Genomic DNA, 12,613 nt, shown 5'->3' on the forward strand with positions numbered 1-12,613 from the left:
TTATTTGGCGACTGTGGTGGCAGTTTATTCAGGATTATATTATCATGCTCTTCGTTTTCATAAACTGAAGAGCCAGCATGTTCAGCCGTCACACACAAGCTTTTCTTTCTTCAAAAAACCACACTAGCTTTTCTATCAAGATTTAAATAAGGCCCCCTCTCTATTGATCTTCATGTAAACTTTGGAGGAACATTTTGTACCACAGCGCCGATGACTTGGGCTTTCTTTCCAGTGTTCGGTAGTCAACGTAGTACAGCCCATACCGGAGAGTGTATCCATATAGCCATTCGAAGTTGTCGACGAGAGACCACACGAAGTAGCCACGAACATCAGCTCCGTCCCTGGCAAGTTAAAACTCAAATGTTCTCCTTCTTTTTTAATAAAAAACTGTCCATGTAAGTTGGCAAAATGGATTCATAGCATCATATATATAGAGGAAGAGATTTGACGATCTAACCGACCTTATAACTTTGGCAACTTTGGTGAGGTAGCCATCAAGGTACTGTATCCTAGCCTGGTCGTCAAGCCATTCTTCGGAATTGGTATAACCTTCTCCAACCTGTGGGTAGCCTGTATGATTTTTTGGATGAGCAACTGTCTCACAGCTCTGAACGTGAGGGAAACAGAACAGCATGAACGAACATCACATGTTGCCTACCATTTTCGGTGATGAACATCGGCAAATTGTTGTATCTCTTCATGATGTAGGTGACCATCTTCTCTATGCCGTCAGGCACCACGTAGAACATGGACCTCCCTGTCTGCACAGAAGGGCAGGCGATCTCAAGCGCGATCTTGTCAGGTAGCATTTCAGCTTCAATCTTTGTCCATGGCAACTTACTGGTGGTCCGATGGGGACTCCGTTCCTTTCTCCGGTGGCGGCCGCTAGCGCATGCTGGGTCCACTGCCCCAGCGGGCAGCCTGACGAAAACATGCAGTCCATGGCGTACAGGGTGGTGTAGTGGTTTATCCCGATGAAGTCCAGCTTGTAGCCCAGCTTCCTTCTCTCCTCCGGCGAGAAGCTCGGCAGCTGGGAGCCCAGGAGCCGCCGCATCTCCGGCGGGTAGTCGCCGTAGACTATTGGATCAAGAAACCTGCAGGTGGGAAAAACCTCTGCAAATTAAGATCACAATTCACATCCACATGCACGATTAGTTCGGCCGTCGGTGTCAGTTCAGACGATTTCTTACCATGAAACCGTGAAGGCCACTGCCCGTTCAGTCGCCAGCCGGTCCTCTGGCGTGTCCGTCAGCGGCTCGTACCAGGTGGTGTACATCACGATGCCGATCGAGCCCTTCTGCTTGCTCTGCAGATCTCAACCAGAACTGGGTGTGAATCACGAGCACGAGGCGCCTCACAGTCACAGCAGCGACGATCAGTTAAGTTGGTCGGGTACCTGGTACTTCCGCCTGTATAGCTCGACGGCGGTGGCGTGGGATAGGATGACGTTGTGGGTGGCGACGTAGGGCTCGCCGTCGGAGTCGCCGCGGGCGCAGGAGCCGAACGGCGGCGTGCACCGGGCCGGCGGGTAGGTGCCGAGCATGTAGCCCGCCAGCACGGCGACGTTGGGCTCGTTGAAGGTGGTCCAGTACTTGACGCGGTCGCCGAATGCCGCGAAGCACACGTCGGCGAAGTAGCCGAAATCTCTCTGTACCTCGGCGCTGAGCCAGGCTCCGTACCTATCTTCTAGTTCTTGGGGGATGTCGTAGTGGCTCAGCGTGACAAATGGCTCTATTCCTGCTCCAGCCAAAAAAAAGATGTGCTGAAACGGCAAGTACTGACAAGGTGCTGACAGCTGAAGAACTTCATTCAGGTACAGCGTTACAGGCTTACATCCATACCTTTGAGCAGGAGGGAATCGATGATTTTGTTGTAGAACTCGATGCCTAATTGGTTAACTTCGCCAAACCTTCCTTCTGTTTTCGGCAAGCGAGGCATTTTGTTTGCGTTTAGATGAGCTGACATATTGTTCATCAGTTGAGAAGGATCATTGAGGCTTTAGTGCTTATTAGAACTCACTTGGAAGAATTCTGGCCCAAGATATCGAGAACCTGTATGCGTTTGTGCCCAAAGAGTGCATAAGCTCAATGTCTTCCTGTCAGGAAACAAGATTGGGGCAGTTCAGGTTCACGAGAAAAAAAAAACTCTCAGTACGCTCTCATAGTACTGTATACTATGCGCACCTCGTAGCGGTGGTAGTGATCATCCGCGACATTCCCGGTGCTTCCATCTTTGATACTTCCTGAGATAAACAAGTTATTACTACTTCTTCAGCTATGTAGACATGCAATCCATGACGCAGTAACGGGTACTGAACTGCTGATCGTGTCATTTGTTCTACTAATTCCATGTAACAACTTCAATTGTCCAGTTCAGCTTAATAGAGTGGAGTAGTTCTGCTCTCGCTTGAAATTTTTTTTTGCTGATGATGATCTACCTGGCACATGAGTGAACACATCCCAGTTGCTTAAACTTTTGTTGTCCTCAAGGTATGCGCCTTCGATCTACAGCCAAAAAAAACAGTCATATCAGCATGGTTTATAGAAAAAAAGAATCACGCAAATGCGACTTTTTGTATCCATGTTCTCCACTGATTTCCCATCCGAGTCACTCAACATCACAAGTTCAATGCTACCTGCAATTACATCTTACCATACAGGGTCCCAGGAAAGAGAGAGAGATGGCAGCCGGCCGGCGGCTCACCTGGTACGAGGAAGTGGCGGTGCCGAAGAGGAAGGACGCCGGGAAGTCGCTCCGGCGGATGGCCGAAGCCCATGGGAGAAGGAGAAGCCACAGCAGCGAAGCAACGGCGACCACCTGCCGCATCCGCGATGCCTTGCCTGCCATGTGTCAGCTGGTGAAGGCACGCCAAATGCTAAGATCTAGAGGCCGCTCGGGCTCTTCTCGTCCACAGACCACTCGATGGCCTCTGATGGATGTGCTTCCTGCACCGGCGTCCATCTGCTTTACGGTGATGTGTATATATATAGGGCGACACGACGGTCTGAGGACAGGGTGGGTGCGTCAGCTTTACCATCCACAACGTGTGAGAAAACGATGCTCTGGTTAGGGCATGTACAACCCCAGAGACCCTGGGCAGTTTTCAAGGTACAAAAGATATGTAAAAGACATCTAAATACAATCCAAAGTCTCTAAAAGCTGTCTCTTAATAAATACATCAAGTTTACCCGACTAGGTACAGCCTAAGATGCTGGCGTCTCTTCTTCCTCGAGCGCGGAGCCAGAGCCCATCTCTCCGTCAAGAGCTCGATGGAAGGATTTTTTGCAAAAAGACCTTTAGAGACGGCTGTAAAGACAGCTGCAGAGACGGGTTGTACAAACCTTTAGGGGAGAGAAGATGTAGACACCCTTTTTGCCATTGCATCGCTGAAATTTTTCTGGCGCCGAAGCAAGCATATATATGAGTCTCAATGCCCAGTGATTAAAGAAGTACTTATCATGGACGCATACAGCCAACAGTCTCATGAGGATTTCTTTTCCTTTCATTTACTCGCTATTACATGTGGGACCCACAGCTGATGATTGCACACCGCAAAAGTTAAATAACGGAGCATCATCTGGGGCACAACATTTCAAGCATCAAATCTAGCGTGAACACACTGTAGATGCTATAATAAATTGCATCTTGTTGGGACCGATGGGGGTGGTTTCGCCCCAACCCAAGGAACCCACGCTTGCTACTATGCTGTATGTTTGCATGGGAGGAACAAAACCAGAACTGCAGGCGTGGTAGGTGGGTCAATGTTTCGAGGACCTCTATCTATACCATTAGTTTCATATTTTCTCTATTTTTTTACATGTCATATTAGATTTATCCTAAATTAAATTTATCCAACTGTAACCAAATTTATAGAAAATTAGTAGAGAATATTCAAGCTTGGCATCCTTGTCATTGTAATACTCCCTCTATCCGCCTTTGATCAGCGTATTTAGGACGGGCACCAAGACCAAAGCGAGCTAAAACTCCCCTGTAGATGTGCAGCTGCAAGTGCATTATATCATGCACGTTGAGTGAGGTTCACATAGGATTCTTGTAACAGTGCAGATCCGAAAGAAGGAAAATAGTTTTATTTTCATATAAATATAGCTTGTATTTGATGTCTATGACTAGGAAATCATGTTCCTATTTTGGATCCACTCTCATAGCTCCACCTAAGGAATAAAGCATGTTGTTTGTACATGTTTATTTTTTCCTTGATTAGAAAGTGACTTGTATGTGCACATAATCTACCCACACACATACCACAAATATATAGCCACGTGTTAGGGAAAATACTTCCCTTGGCCCCTTGTCTCGGCCTCCAACGTTGCCAAAAGGCTCCCCGTTCACATATAGCTCGGGCGCCTGCCTCCTCTCCCCTCCCCCGCCACCAACCTCAGGATGGGCATCACTCTACACTCTCTGGTGGTCTTCATCTTCAACAAGCCCCTTTGACCATATACGCCTTATCAACAGTGACATGATGGGACGGCTAGGAAAGTTGGGACGCTTTATTCATGATTAATCAGTATATACAGGATCAAGCTCTTCGGTTTCATAAATTATTGGTGAAGAGCAAGCACAATGTTGGGTCTCGAACTTTTCAAGATTTAGAAACAAGGCATAATCCTCTATTGAGCTTCGTGCAGACTTTGGAGGAATCTTTTGTACCACAGCGCTGACGACTTGGGCTTCCTTTCCTGCGTTTGGTAGTCCACGTAGTGAAGTCCAAACCGTAGAGTGTACCCATACAACCACTCAAAATTGTCGATGAGAGACCAGACGAAGTAGCCACGGACATCAGCTCCGTCCCTAGCAGTTTGGCTCAAAATTGTTAGCTGGGAACAGGGAACACACAGTTGTTCCATGTCATCAATCAAGCCGTGAAATTTGGAATGCAACTGACCTGATAACTTTGGCGAGTTTTGTGAGGTAACCGTCCAGGTACTGTATCCTGCCCTGGTCGTCAAGCCAGTCATCGACATTGGCATAACCATCTCCACCCTGCGCGTAACCTGTTGAATTTTTCGAGTAATTGTCACAACTCTGAACGTGACGGAAACAGAACATGAACAGCAATTCAAGTTTGAACCAATGCTGTAACAGACGTACCATTTTCGGTTATGAACATGGGCAGGTTGTTGTATCTCGTCATGATGTAGGTGACAATCTTCTCTATCCCCTCGGGGACAACGTAGAACGTCGGCATCGCTGTCTGCACAATGGGCACAACGATCAAATCGAGCATTGAACGATGAATTTAGGCACGAGTTAGTTAGCACTTTAAGTTTTTCAGCTCAGATCCATGTCAAACTCACTGGAGGTCCGATGGGGCGCCCGTTCCTCTCTCCGGTGACGGCCGCCAGCGCGTGCCGGGTCTCCTGCCCCAACGGGCAGCCTGGTGAAAACATGCAGTCCTTGGCGTACAGGGTGGTGTAGTGGTTGACGCCGATGAAGTCCAGCTTGTAACCCAGCTTCCTTCTCTCCTCCGGCGAGAAGGTCGGCAGCCGGGAGCCCAGGAGCTGCCGCATCTCCGGAGGATAGTCGCCGTAGACTATTGGATCAAGAAACCTGCAGCAAGTAAGAAAAATCTCTGCAAATTAAGCACATGAACACATGTTTGTTCCGCTGTCAGTTCAGTAAGTTCAGATGGTGTCTTGCCATGGAACGTCGAAGGCCAGCGCCCGCTCAGTCGCCAGCCGGTCCTCTGGTGCGTCCGTCAGCGGCTCGTACCAGGTGGTGGACATGACGATGCCGATCAAGCCCTTCTGCTTGCTCTGAAGATTTCAACCAAAGCAGGGTATGAACGACTGACTTAACATTGTCTGATGCTCTACACATCAGACTCATGACTGTCAATCAGTTAGGTTATACCTGGTACTTCCTCTTGTAAATCTCTACGGCGGTGGCGTGGGCCAGGACGACGTTGTGCGTGGCGACGTAGGGCTCGGCGCCGGAGTCGCCGCGGGCGCAGGAGCCGTACGGCGGCGAGCAGCGCTCGGGCGGGTAGGTGCCGAGCATGTAGCCCTTGCGCACGGCCACATTGGGCTCGTTGAAGGTGGCCCAGTACTTGACGCGGTCGCCGAACGCCGCGAAGCACACGTCGGCGAGGTGGCCGAAGTCGCGCCGGATCTCGGCGCTGAGCCACGCCCCGTACCTGTCCTCCAGCTCTTGCGGGATGTCGTAGTGGGTCAGCGTGACGAACGGCTCTATTCCTGCTCCAGAGAAAAAAAATGAGTCGGAATTCGGAACTCTCAGCTACGCATTGAAGAAATTCAGAGGAGATATACACCTTTGAGCAGGAGTGAGTCGATGAGTTCGTTGTAGAACTCGATGCCTTCTGGGTTCACTTTGCCGAATCTCCCTTCTGCCCTCGGCAAATGAAACATTTTATTCAGGTTCAGAAAAAGGTTCCATCGATTGAGAAAGTAATAGAAGTTTTTCGGCATAGAGCTCACTTGGAAGGATTCTGGCCCATGATATAGAGAACCTGTAGGCGTTTGTGCCGAGAGAGTGCATCAGCTCAACGTCGTCCTGTCAAACGAAGCAGGATAGATTATCAGTTCAGTTTAAGACATGGATCTTTAACAGTTTAAGACATACGAATAACTCGCACCTCGAAACGATGGTAGTGATCATCTGCGATGTCCCCGGTGCTTCCATCTTTGATTCTCCCTAAAAACGTACGACTGTTTCAGATATGCGTCTTTGCAAATTCATGGCAGACTAGTAGGTATTGAGGCTTGCAATCTATGACAGAACAAGGGGCAGCACAATACTGCATACAGTCTTGCAGAACTGACAATCACTGTAGGTTCATAATCACCAGTTTTTAACTGACCAGCCGGGTTCGAGTCAACGTGTAACAAAAGTTGAGGGCGCTCTGCTCACTAAGGGGGAAAAATACTTCAGTTGATGACTTACCTGGTAGATGAGTAAGCACATCCCAATTGCTTAAACTCTTGCTGCCCTCGAGGTACGCACCTTCGATCTAGGAAAGTAAAAAAGAAAAAAGAAAAGCGAAGACTATATAAGCATGGTTCTTGTACAGGGAAAAAAAAGGCATTTCTTTTCACCACAGTTTGAGCTACAACAAAATTCTAAGTCAGCACATGGGCCTGGAATCAGGTGGAGCCCAAACGAAGCCCATGAAAGAGGCACAGATCCCAGCCCAGATAACGACAGGACGACGCGAATGCGATTCCACCCTTGTGTTGTCTCACACTAATTTCTCATCAAGAAATGACAGAACAGACCACGCGTTCGTGTCCAACCATACGTACACTTCGCTTCCACCGCAGGCCAAGCCAAGCCCGTAAGTGTGCGCCAAAAGGTTGAGGCAAGCTAGAGCTTGATGAGTACTGAGAAAGAAGATGATGGAGATCGAGGGCGATCACCTGGTACGAGGAAGTGGCGGTGCCGAAGAGGAACGACTCCGGGAAGTCGCTCCGGCGGACGGCCGAGGCCCACGGGAGAAGAAGCCACAGGAGCCACGCGCCGGCGAGCAGCGGCCGCCATGCCTCGCCGCCTGCCATCTCTCTCTCTCTCCGGCTGCTAGCTGCTGGATGCTATGGCCTGGGAGGAGGAATATCTGCTAGAAACTTTGCCCTCTGGCTATGCAAGTACAACGTTGGCCGGCCACCAGAAAGGTTTCAGATTTTGGAGACACGGGGGGGCGCGGCGTTTTCATGTGATCTCCTTGACGGTTTGCATCCGCTTTTCGGAGCCGGCCGGATTATATATATATTTATAGGGTGAGGTGGTGGGTGGTCTGGTCTGAGCGAGGGCGTGCTGGTTGTTGTTGGGATCCATGGAAAAGCCAAGGTTGCAGCCAGTGCCGAGACGCCCTCCGCACCCTCTGCGCATGCGTGGCGGCCGGGCTGCTGCGTGCACGGCAGCACCGGTGCGCTGGAAAAGGCGAATCGGCCGGGACAGTAGGACTGGGCGTGGCAGCTATCTGGATTAAGAGAAGACGATGCAAGCAGCGCGAATGCGCGATCGATCGATCTACTGGATAATCCTGCGTGGAACTAATCGGCAGCCGTCTCGTTTCGCCACGCAACAAGAAACCGTACCGAGAAAATTCGTGAGAAGCTGATTCAAACGCTCTGACTTGCCGCCCCTTTCCAGACAGCCACACGCTAGTACCTTCTCGCACGTAGGGGCGCGCGCGGAGTTTTCTGCATCGACGACATTAGTCTACTGTTGCAGGCAGCGAGCTGCAGCAAGCAAATGTCTCTGTCTCTGTCCCCTCCTCCTTCTTCGTCTTCCTCTCCGAGGGGTGCAGATTCTCCGTTCAGCTCGATCGATCGATCCCCTCATCAGCAAGAAAAATCACCTCGCTTCTCCCCCACTGTTTCCCAGCTCGCTCGCGTCGCGTCGTGTCCCAACGATGATGGCTCAGGGGTGGAAAACTCAAGAGTAGTCGACATGAAACCTCAGGCTATCCGTCGGTACGGCCGCGGTGAAAAAAGGCAGCCGCTGATCGAGAAGGTAGTTTGTGGCGCGGGGCGCGGTGAAAAGCAGCAGTCACCGGGGTGCTTTCCGGCCAAATCTCAACGCGATGTTACCTAGCGGATCGGATACGATGCTGACGGATCGGATACGACGCTGATGGCGATGCGCGGGGTTTTTTCTTTCTTGCCCGGAGAACCAGAGGTACGGTTTTGACGGAGGAAGGTAGCCTGTTACCGTCCACGCGACGCACGGGGGAGGGAGGCGTGCGCGTCTCGCCGTCGCCGGTCGACGACGAGCCGCGGCGCGGGGGCGTGCTGCAGGCGAGCCCAGGGCCGGCCGTGCCGATACATCCGCAGGGGATTGGGATTGGGATTGGATGGCGTCTCCACGTCAGGAGAGCTCAATCTTCTTCTTCGCAAGATAAAAGCTCGTTTGATAATCGGGCGTGTTTTCTTATCCAGGAACGCACACCGTCTCGCTGTTTCTCCTACTGGTTGCTTGTTCGAACTCTCTTGCATTCTTGAGGATGGTATGCGCCCAACGTGGCAACTGGCACGTGAGCATGCAAAGGAATTCACCACGATGTCGTGACTTCCCTGTGCACATCGCCACAAAAATCAGCGGTCTGGTCAGAGGATCCACACGCCAGATTTTCCATTTCACGAGTTGAATCGACGCGTTTTTTCTCTCTCTGCAAAATTGGCACATGTCCAGTCCCGGTTACAGTTTCTCTTCTGGGCTGATTGGCTGTGAGTCGGCCCAGGTTTGTACGAGGAACTGGGCGAGGCCCGTATCGGCCCATAAGACCAGCCCAAGCTGGATTCTGTTCGGCCCGTCATACAGCCCGGCGCGCGCGAGGCCACACGCCTTGCCTGGCGTTTCCATCCGAAGGCGCCGGCGGCAAATATCAACCGCCGCGACGGAGAAATATCCACACGGCTAATCTCCTCCCGCCCCGCCACTTCGCCGCTCGCTTACTCCCCGCGACCCGCCGCCTGCTCGGCTGCTCCCCGACCATGATCACCGCCGCAGGCGCGGCAACTGCCTTCCCGTTCGTCTCCTCCTTCCACCGCCCGCGCCTGCGTCCCTGCCCGCGCCGCGCCGCGGCCTTCCTTCCGGCCCGCGCCGGCGGCTCGTCCCCGTCCTGGGAGGAGCGCGAGGAGGCGCGGTGGCTCCGCGAGGAGCAGCGCTGGCAGCGGGAGGAGCAGCGCTGGCTACGCGAGGAGTCCCGCTGGCGCGCCGAGCGCGAGGCCCTGCTCGCCGAGGTCGCCGCGCTGCGGCTCCGCCTCCGCGCGCTCGAGGGGACTCACCCCCACCTCGCGGACGCCGTCGACGCCGTGGCCACGCCCGCGCCCCCGGCCGCGGTGCCCGCGCCGCAGCCCAGGCCGGCGCTCGTCGAGGAGGTCGAGGTCGAGGTGAGGAAGGAGGTAGTGGTGGTCGAGGAGAAGAAGGCGGCGGCCAAGGCCGAGGCGGGGAGCGGCGCCGGCGCCGGCAAGAGCAGGAGGACGCTGAGGACGGGGGCCGAGGGCGAGGACGTGCGCGCGATGCAGGTGAGCGTCGTCGCGGGCCTCTCGTTCTGGCTAGGATTCGTGTTACATGATGACGTGTGTGTGTCTCGGTGGGTGCGTGGATGCGCGGAGCTGAGCTGACGCACCCTGGTCCCTGGCCCTTCGCTGAGCCTATGCTTGGTAGCAATGCTCTACACTGCCAGTTTTTAGGTGTACGATTTGCAGAGTTTCAAATCAAATCAGCAGCCTCAAAACTGTTAGAAACCTAGATTTTTTTTTAAAAATAAATAAATTGTCAGAAACCTGTCATGAATTGCCGATACATCAATCCTGCAATTGCATAGCAAAGATTGATCTCCGGTGCAAAACTAAGTGCATTTTTGCCATGTGCAGGAAGCTCTGCAAAAGCTCGGTTTTTACTCGGGCGAGGAAGACATGGAGTACTCCAGCTTCTCATCTGGCACGGAGCGAGCTGTCAGGACATGGCAGGTCAGTACTGCTTCAAGCTTCATACTGTTACGACTGAATTGAACCATGTAATTTCCATGTTACCTGATGAGTCAACATACGCTTATCTTTCAGGCAACGGTAGGGACTTCAGAGGACGGAGTGATGACTTCGGAGCTACTTGAGAGGCTATTCTCAGGCAAGACTGGGGACGATGGGAAAACTAAAGTGAGTTTACCTGCATGAATATATGCTTTGCCAAATGCTGCTGACCAATGTCGCAGCATTTCTGATTTCAATTTAAATTTATGCACGTCTACCTGACTTGTGTCCTTCGAAAACTTGCTCCTAGAGATTTCTGATATACAAACACACAAATCACAAGTAAATAGTTTCAGAACTAGAAAACTTCTGCGATACAAGAGCTTGCCTCCTGTAACTGTGTACATGGAGAAACTTCAGGCAGCGTTTTCAGTATTGCAGTCACGACACTTGGTGTGCACAGCTGCTGATATTCGATTTTCTTGCAGGATGGCACAAACGGAGCAGCTGTTCCTACTGTAACAGGAATCGCGGAGGTTAGACAGACTGTGGTTACTGGAAATGGTGTCTCAGGGGTAGGGGTTTCGGAGAACAGAGTGTTTCTTCTTGGTGAAAACAGGTGGGAGGACCCATCCAGGCTGACACAGAAGAAAAAACCAGGCAGCACCGATACTGCTGCGTCAGCTAAGACATGCATCTCCTGTAGAGGTGAAGGCCGCCTCATGTGCTTAGGTACTAAAACAAAATCCTTTCACTGATGTTACTAGGGCACTGCATATCAACCTTCCATGGTCAGGGAAAACATATTTTATGTATGAGCTGGTACACCTTCTAGAACCCTAAAAACCATGATCCAAAAGGTTTCTGCCAAGAAATTATCTTCAGTAATTTGCAAGTGGCTCTTGTTCTGTTCGAGTTATAGCAAGATCGACAAGTTATTTTAAAAATAATATAACCGGTTCCAGGCTACCTCACTCTATAATGTTGTCTGAACCCCTATTTGATGTCTGATGTACAGTAAGTCAATAGGCAATTTCCATGTGAAAACTATGTTTGAATACTATTATTCCCCTGATTTTGTTGACATGTAATATACTGAAAATTGGCCTGCAGCACTCTGTCTCCAATTCTGTGATTATTGATCAATGTTTTTCTTCCTTCCTGCAGAATGTGATGGGACAGGAGAGCCAAACATCGAACCACAGGTGCGTTAGATTCCTGCTTCATAAATTCATCGCACCACCAAATCAAATTAAATTTTGATCATTCCTATCTGAATGCATTCAAAATTAACGTTTCTCTAAATGCAGTTTCTGGAGTGGGTTGGTGAAGATACGAAGTGCCCATACTGTGAAGGCCTTGGCTCCATTTTATGTGATGTTTGTGATGGGAAGAAAGTAATGGCAAATTAAGTGACTTAGAGGGACATTGTGCCTTGTTTGTGTGCATGCATAACCGCGTGTGTATATACTACCAATTGAGGACTGCATTCACACGGCCAGTTTGGATGACCTGTCATCCTACAAAAAGCTGAGGCATAGCGACATTGTAATACTGTTTCTTGTACAATAGGAGATAGAAACATATTGACAAGTAAGGCAATTGCTTTCTCAAATCAGGCTTCTAAAATTAACATGCCCGTTAATATTTCACTCGTCATAATCTCTTTACAAAAGTTTGTGATATTCTCTAAAGCTATGTTGGTTTTCTTCCCTATTTGGACTTGTATCATCTACTTCAGTTTCGCAGTGTGCAGTCATTAGCCACCTATGCAGTTTACATTAGGTTAGTGCTTTAAACATAATTTCTGTTACATGTGTACCATAAATTGAACTTGTAGCTGTAGCATAAATCCTGAAAATAAACATATTTATTTAGAGAACAAAGTTTCCAGTGAGTTTATATCATGGAAGGAATATGTAAAATATGGTACTTCTGATTAAATATCTTAGTGATTAACTGTAGGTTGTTCTTCTTTGTACAGTGCAAACCCGTTGCTTTATTACCACAAGTGCATGAAAAAGTAGTTTTCTTTCAGCAGTCAACTAAATGAAGTATGGTCAGTGCCCAGTGGGGAAAAGACTATGATTTCCTTGATATGGCATTTTACTGATGGGGGATATCACTGCAGACACACTACGGCTGTTTTCATATGTTTT

General features: G+C 50.2%; 3 protein-coding genes across 7 annotated transcripts; 1 reads left to right on the forward strand and 2 right to left on the reverse strand.

The window, feature by feature from the left end:
* Positions 1–2,988, reverse strand: LOC112899734 (beta-glucosidase 18-like). Of its 5 annotated transcripts, none has more exons than XM_025968319.1 (11): positions 2,704–2,988; positions 2,438–2,504; positions 2,184–2,242; positions 2,052–2,091; positions 1,842–1,958; positions 1,397–1,737; positions 1,191–1,306; positions 842–1,094; positions 659–761; positions 462–570; positions 1–341 (listed from the first exon to the last, which is right to left on the reverse strand). In XM_025968319.1, exons 1-11 carry the CDS (start codon positions 2,845–2,847, stop codon positions 161–163), a joined length of 1,530 nt encoding a protein of 509 aa, XP_025824104.1. In that variant the 5' UTR covers positions 2,848–2,988; the 3' UTR covers positions 1–160. The 5 variants fall into 5 exon arrangements, with proteins under 5 accessions (XP_025824104.1, XP_025824105.1, XP_025824108.1 ...); XM_025968320.1 differs by having other exon boundaries at positions 1,842–1,916; positions 2,020–2,095; positions 2,704–2,984; XM_025968323.1 differs by lacking the exon at positions 2,704–2,988 and having other exon boundaries at positions 1,842–1,916; positions 2,020–2,091; positions 2,438–2,465.
* A 1,502-nt stretch (positions 2,989–4,490) lies between these two features.
* On the reverse strand, positions 4,491–7,729 carry LOC112899735 (beta-glucosidase 18-like). Its single transcript, XM_025968324.1, has 11 exons — positions 7,398–7,729; positions 6,925–6,991; positions 6,617–6,675; positions 6,459–6,534; positions 6,293–6,367; positions 5,875–6,215; positions 5,662–5,777; positions 5,319–5,571; positions 5,113–5,215; positions 4,907–5,015; positions 4,491–4,812 (listed from the first exon to the last, which is right to left on the reverse strand). The coding sequence occupies exons 1-11, from the start codon at positions 7,533–7,535 to the stop codon at positions 4,632–4,634; spliced, it is 1,518 nt and encodes a 505-aa protein (XP_025824109.1). The 5' UTR covers positions 7,536–7,729; the 3' UTR covers positions 4,491–4,631.
* Positions 7,730–9,373: 1,644 nt separating this feature from the next.
* Positions 9,374–12,108, forward strand: LOC112901718 (protein disulfide isomerase pTAC5, chloroplastic). The gene is made up of 6 exons (XM_025970687.1): positions 9,374–10,007; positions 10,359–10,454; positions 10,548–10,640; positions 10,943–11,186; positions 11,622–11,659; positions 11,765–12,108. Exons 1-6 carry the CDS (start codon positions 9,474–9,476, stop codon positions 11,864–11,866), a joined length of 1,107 nt encoding a protein of 368 aa, XP_025826472.1. The 5' UTR covers positions 9,374–9,473; the 3' UTR covers positions 11,867–12,108.
* Positions 12,109–12,613: the final 505 nt, after the last annotated feature.

This window comes from Panicum hallii, chromosome 7 (assembly GCF_002211085.1).
Source record: "Panicum hallii strain FIL2 chromosome 7, PHallii_v3.1, whole genome shotgun sequence".
Classification (NCBI taxonomy): domain Eukaryota; kingdom Viridiplantae; phylum Streptophyta; class Magnoliopsida; order Poales; family Poaceae; genus Panicum; species Panicum hallii.